The sequence below is a fragment of the Phaethon lepturus genome, unplaced genomic scaffold (assembly GCF_000687285.1).
Source record: "Phaethon lepturus isolate BGI_N335 unplaced genomic scaffold, ASM68728v1 scaffold3445, whole genome shotgun sequence".
Classification (NCBI taxonomy): Eukaryota; Metazoa; Chordata; class Aves; order Phaethontiformes; family Phaethontidae; genus Phaethon; species Phaethon lepturus.
In genome coordinates this window covers 53,363-56,049 of record NW_010541015.1, presented here as the reverse complement: position 1 = coordinate 56,049, position 2,687 = coordinate 53,363, and the positions used below count along the sequence as shown (strand labels likewise).

General features: G+C 38.9%; 1 protein-coding gene across 1 annotated transcript in view; it reads left to right on the top strand.

The window, feature by feature from the left end:
- Positions 1-1,343: 1,343 nt before the first annotated feature.
- EHD4 (EH-domain containing 4) overlaps positions 1,344-2,687 on the top strand; it is a gene marked incomplete at its 5' end in the record, with an annotated part of 21,668 nt that continues 20,324 nt past the window's right edge. Inside the window, one exon of the mRNA XM_010287590.1 lies at positions 1,344-1,520. Within this exon, the coding sequence (XP_010285892.1) occupies positions 1,344-1,520 (177 nt within the window). The remainder of the gene's footprint in view (positions 1,521-2,687) is intronic.

Genomic DNA, 2,687 nt, shown 5'->3' with positions numbered 1-2,687 from the left:
TATTCAAAGACTGATGTTAATATAGATGTGCTCAAACTTAACTGGTGCTATCAGAGGATGCAGGACCATCACCTGTGCCTGAAAAATTCTCATTTAAATCCAGCTTTGATTATGTAAAAAGTTAAATTGTAGTTGATTCAAGTTGTGGGTTTTTTTTTAAGAACTCCAGGATGACATGGAACCTGTGGAATTAATAATTACAAGATTACTTGAGTTGATTGGAGAATTTTAATGCTCCTGTAATGTCAAATTACAGCATACTTGAAAAGAATTTGGTCTTAGTCTTGAGGTGAACATTTTCAAAATGGTGCTGTTGTGAATGAGGACAACAGCAGTCATGCTTCAAGATTAAGCAGGGTTGTCTGCTTCTGTTTTTGAAAAGTGGCAGTTATCATAGTGCAGGCTGGAGGAATGTTGTAAGCTGGCGGCTTGCTTGATACGCTTGGGGCATCTCTTGTTTCTCCCTTGCCGTTCAGGAAGGGATGCAGACAGACTTTTTCTGTAAATACATGCTCCGATTCCATTAAGTTTTAGCAGTTAAATACACAAATCCTTCATTTGAGACCTTGTTGTCTAGAAAGTCAAGATTTGGTGCGTCACACTTGGTCCACTGAGTATGTGCTGTCTGATCTCTGAGTGGGTCAGAGTCAACTCAAAGGGAGATGCAAGATGGTTTCTGTTGGTACAGCGCTGCCTGACTTGATGCCTCGTGGAAGTATGTTACTGTTAGGCCTCAAGTTCTGCAGGTCTGACTTACTGTTAACAATTACTTTTTGATGTGCGGGTCAAAAGAAAAAAATCCTTTCCTCACTCCCAAACAAATGTAACTGTATTATCTCGTAACTGTGTTATCTCTGCCTGTGGTAAGATGGGTTAAAGTTAGTAAAATCATGCTGAGTTCATTAAAGGGTTAGATCTGTCAGCAAACTGACGCTGCTCATGTGCTGTTTCAAACCGCTCCTTTTTAGTACCAGCAGCACTTGTATAGGCTTGAAAATGCACAGAAAAGCAGCAGAGTCTTGTAGTACAACCTACAGCACTGGGATCATTGGTAGAAGCATCCACTTCAGTGGTTCAGGTGCTGCAGATGAGGGAATACTTCCACCCTGTTTTTATAAAGGTATTTACTTTATCCTTTTAGCTAGTTGTGAAAAACTGGAATTCAGTTGTGGTGGGGTTTGATTTTTTTCCTCCTTAGTTAATAGAAATAATGAAATGCAGGAGAAATGTAATTTTATTATTCCAGAGTGTGTATTGGGAATTTTCAAGTGAATTATAGGTAGTTTCTTTTGCTATAGTTCCCAGTCATTCATTCTGTTACTTGATGTATTGTCCATCTCTAGATACCTGCTTGAACAAGATTTTCCAGGCATGCGGATTGGTCCAGAGCCTACCACGGATTCTTTTATTGCTGTGATGTATGGAGATTCAGAAGGAAATGTTCCTGGAAATGCCCTAGTTGTTGATCCTAAGAAGCCGTTCCGCAAACTCAGCCGCTTTGGAAATGCTTTCCTGAACAGGTGAGATCTGTTTGCTGGCTGCCTTTGATTTTTTTAATGTTTAAATTTGGTACCATCTTCAAGCATCAGTGTATTTTACTAAGTTTTTTCTGCTGTATTTGTTTTGAACAGCATGGTATTCAAATACAAGCATGAGTGGTGGCGGTTCAAGTGAATTAAAAAAAAAAAAGGCAGTAAAGCAGTACTAGGCAGGGTAGTATTAGCATAGAGCTGTGTACACTTGGTAAAACTTAAAAAAAAAAAACCTCTAAGGTAAGGAGTGTTTATATATATTCGGTTCTCAGAACAGAAAATTGTTGTTAAAACCAGTTCACAGAAAACTGCTGAAATGCTCCAGCAGCTAACTTGTTTGTAAGGCATTACGCCAGCTGGAACTCAAGATTAGTTTGGGTGCAAACTTCCCTGCTCAGTAAAACCAAATAATAGATCAGCGCTATTATTAAAAACTACCATCCAAAAAGGAAAAGATCTTTTCCCTGAGATACTGTCTTGTTGCTTTATGCCGGTCTCACCTGAGGTCTTGGTATAGCTCTTTAAAGTTGTGAATTTCTGGGATATGTAAAAAGGCCTACAAGAATGGAGAATATTTGAATATGCCTTCTGGATAAAGTACGTATTCAGGTGGTTAAGTGTTTAATTTTAACTAGCTGGTCTTCAAGCAGTCCCATAGACCAGAATGATAGCGTTAGCTTCTGGGTGGCTGTTGGGTATTTGCAAAAAAGGGAAGAGTTTTCCAGGGGCTTGTGAATATTGCCATGGGTAACTTAAGTAGCAGGCTAAATGTTTCCAGTTAAAAGTTATTAATAACTTTGTTCACATTGTGTGAACAGTCACCTTGTTTTCTTCCTGTATTTGATGGTGGCTTGACATGGAGGCCTGATTTTGCAAGCCAGTTAATCTAAATTGGTTCTCTTTTAACAATAAACTTTCCTGTTTGGCTGATAAACACTGGCATACGTGTTAAAAGTTTGTCATGTACAGTCTTATCTCTCGGTGTGCTTATTCACAGAAGAAAGTTTATAGCTGCTTAGAGTTGGCTTGGCTATCACTTTGCTGAGAGATAAGAATATGTGCTGTGGGAAGCTGCAGTCAAGTCCCATTTTAAATAACAATTTAGTGGTCCAAGACCTCTTTCTGTGAGATTATTGGCTAAATCTTGTCCTCCAG